The sequence below is a fragment of the Eimeria mitis genome, genomic scaffold, assembly GCF_000499745.2.
Source record: "Eimeria mitis Houghton genomic scaffold, Emh_scaff4294, whole genome shotgun sequence".
Lineage (NCBI taxonomy): Eukaryota > Apicomplexa > Conoidasida > Eucoccidiorida > Eimeriidae > Eimeria > Eimeria mitis.
In genome coordinates this window covers 1-3373 of record NW_013572614.1, presented here as the reverse complement: position 1 = coordinate 3373, position 3373 = coordinate 1, and the positions used below count along the sequence as shown (strand labels likewise).

Here is a 3373-nt window from a genome sequence, read left to right as displayed (position 1 = left end):
TTGGGGCTCCAGTGTAGGACTCTTGTTTGCAACCTATGGAGCGCAAGGCTTCGTCACACGCGTGGGACTGAAGGGAGAGCGTTGGTGCCGTAGCTGTTGCTTGCATTCGCTGCAGGTGTTGCTCCTCATGTCTTCTCTGCTAGCACACCTCGTCCTGGCTGCAGGTCTTTGCCTTTTCACGGTAAGTCCCCGTTGCTGTTGTTGCTGCTGCTTGCGCTGCCGTCGTGTCTGTGCTTAGCTGCTTCCGCTGTTTCTGGCGTTCCAGCTGCCTCAAGCGTTACTGCTGTTTAGGCGCTGTTGCTGTTCAAGACTTTTAGCAGGTGTTGCTGCTGCTGCTGAGCACTGGGGTACCTTACGAAACCAATACAGCAGCGTTGCTGTTTTTTTCCGTTCTCTCCGCAGGCAGCCCCCCAGTATGCATCCTTCGGCAACCAAACGTTTGTCCCGCAAGTGAGCCGCTTGGTGCAACCCATCACTTGAGCTGTTAGTTAGCTGTTCCGGCTAGTTAGCTAATCAAGTTACCTAGTCCACCTACCTAACTGTTCTAGATATATAGCGAGGCAAGCTAGCTAGCTAGTCCAGCTAGCCAGCAAACCAAGCTAACTAGCCGGTCGAGCTGGCTAGCCCGCGGAGGCGTCTAGCAGGCCAGTAAAATAACGAACCGCGGTGCGGACCCTATCGAGCTTCTCGAGGGGGCTTTGAACGCCTATTTAGTTACTGTGTGTCAGTGGGTTGTTGGTTGTGCTTCTGCTGCTGTTGGTGTTGCTCCAGAACGGGTCAGATGCCATAACATGCTCGCTGCATGCAGCAGCAGCGGGCACCTCGTGTCGCCTGACCGTGTTTGCTGCTGCTCTTTCCCGGGTGGCCTTCGGTGAGTAGCACTCTAACAACACCGTGTACGATCTGCTGCAGTTGTATTCAACTTTGGGTATAACTGTTTTGGGGTATATTGGACTGGGGGCACGTGCGTTTTGTGTCTTCTAACTGGTGCAGCGACTCCGTTGCTCGCCTCGTTGCTATACTGCAGCAATTGGTGCTTCCTCAGTAAGCCGCTTCTCGAGTGAACTACGATGTTCACGATTTATTGCCAAATTTCTAACTTAATCTCCTGTGGGGCTTGCCGTTGCATGCACGATTGCCGTCCGAGGGTGTTTGTTGGATATTTGGTTTGTATTCGTTGTATCCTTTTGCCTTTTGCTCGCGTGTGCTTGCTCCGCGCCAGGCGGCTTCCTGCATTGCTGCTGAAAAATGTATTCGTAAATGTACTCGTATGTACCAATAATTGTTCGTGCAAATAAACAGGTGCATGCTATATATACCATATGCAGTTACATCATATACACATATAAGCGTATACGCGTAAGTCTACCTATGTTTTTGCCTATTTCTGTTGGTAGTTACAAGTGGATAAATTGTCGTGCATTTGCATACTGCATGAATGCGTATGAATACATGCACGTATCCGTGCGTGTACTTATACACACAGTATATTGTTGCGTGCTTGTATCTTTCCTGCAGTTGGGGTCCTGCTATGCTTGATATATGTAGCTGCTTGCCGGCGAGCGGTGCCCTCCCACGCGGCCGCGTGGGACTCTCAGCAGCAGCGAATGACAGCAGGAGCAGCAGCAAGAGCAGCAGCAGGTGACCTAGACGACTTGGCGGTGGTAGATGAATCCGCTCGGCTGATAGGTGTGTAAGAACAAACCGTTAATGTTTTTTTTGTTTCCAGTAGAACAAGGGGACAGTCGCTGCATCTCCATCGCAGACTGTCGAAAGGCTCAACAGACACAAAAACTGTGTTTTAGGGTTTGGCGTTTAAGATTCACTTGGCACGGGCACCTTAGCTTCCCCATGCAACTCCAGTTCTGGTGCCTATCCAGCCAAATAAAACACCAACAAATTACCTATAATCCGAGATAAAACAGTAATTGTCTGCTAGAGTTGGGCATCATGCAAGTAATTAGCTAGCAAACTGCTGCCTTAGGCAGCGCTTGGCTTTCGTTAGTTGTATAGGCACTATGTGCCCGATTAAACTGGAGGGGGAGGGGCGGGGAGGGAAGGGAGCGGGGTAAAACAGACACATTGGAAATGACCTCCCCCACAGAGCCACACGGCGCTACGCTGCTTTTGCATGAGATGTGCCGACGTACAGCTTCCCTTGTGGCTCGCCCTCTCTAGTAGAGCCAATAGTCGCTGACTGAACTGCAACAGAGCCCATGCCATGCCGTCCTTGTTTTGTTCTGGGCGGGCTGCTCGTTATGCTGTTTCCTTAGTCCACGACCTGAGGCTTGCAGGCGTGTTGGAGCGGTTGGAGGGCGGTATATATTTTTACTACCAACGCTCCAGTCCTCTGGGTTCAAATAGCCACGTCGCCGCTGCACGCTGCTGCGTGCAGCGGCGATGTGGCTATATATGGTGTGTGGGTGCTTCCCCGCTGCGTGCAGCGGGGAAGCACCCACACACCATATTTCCGTCTGCCCCCTCCAATTCGGGGAAAAAGGAAATAAAAAATCGAGGCTGACTCCTGACGGTGGTACGACATCTCTGCGCAGTTCGTTAAGAGCAGCTCCCCACAGTACGGGGGACGGTCGGATGCATTATTGCGGCAACTCTTACCGAACGCAGTGACACAANCAGCTCCCCACAGTACGGGGGACGGTCGGATGCATTATTGCGGCAACTCTTACCGAACGCAGTGACACAATATGCTCATATTCGTCTCAACATTGCTTGCTAAACATAGGAATTATATGTGGGGCGAGGTTTTGCCTCTTCAGGTACATTGACAACTCAGCATTTGAGTAGTTCAACGACCGCTTCTACTGCTCCCGCCGGCTACCATGGAGCATTTGGGAGCTATGAACACATCACGCTCATCCGGCAAAGTTTTTGAGTCATCATGAAGCAAATTTGAGTACTTAACTTAGTTTTACATTTGTCGTTACGACCTTCGCTGATGTTTATGTCTTGATAAATACGTTTTGCATCGGCAGGGCATACAGGCGAATGGTTCACTTGTGGTCTCAGCGAGCAGGGGAGGAATACTACACTATTCCTTGTGCTTTTCACCCGCCTTCTTATATAGAATAAAACTTCTATTTTTGAGGGTGAAAACCATTAAAGAGGATGTACGGCAGCAATACGTGCGCCTGAGTAGTGTAGCTCCCGGCTGGAAGACTATCGAGGCTCGATTGCTATGCAATTTTCCAGAAGCCTGCTTCTGGTGCTTATCGGCGCTTAATTCTTTTTCGTTTTCAGAATAAGAACTTGAGGCCAAAATATAGCTGAAAATATGCGGATAACACAGCCACGGGCGGCTTTCTGTTTCATAGGCGCTGCTCTCCCCTTTCTTACAGGCCAGTGTGCACAGTCA

At 50.5% G+C, this 3373-nt stretch overlaps 1 protein-coding gene across 1 annotated transcript in view; it reads left to right on the top strand.

Moving 5' to 3' along the window:
- Positions 1 to 1697, top strand: part of EMH_0074060 (uncharacterized protein) — a gene marked incomplete at both ends in the record, with an annotated part of 3002 nt that extends 1305 nt beyond the window's left edge. The window contains 4 exons of the mRNA XM_013499413.1: positions 116 to 181; positions 403 to 450; positions 772 to 871; positions 1519 to 1697. Coding sequence (XP_013354867.1) covers positions 116 to 181; positions 403 to 450; positions 772 to 871; positions 1519 to 1697 — 393 coding nt within the window. The remainder of the gene's footprint in view (positions 1 to 115; positions 182 to 402; positions 451 to 771; positions 872 to 1518) is intronic.
- Between the last annotated feature and the right edge of the window lie 1676 nt (positions 1698 to 3373).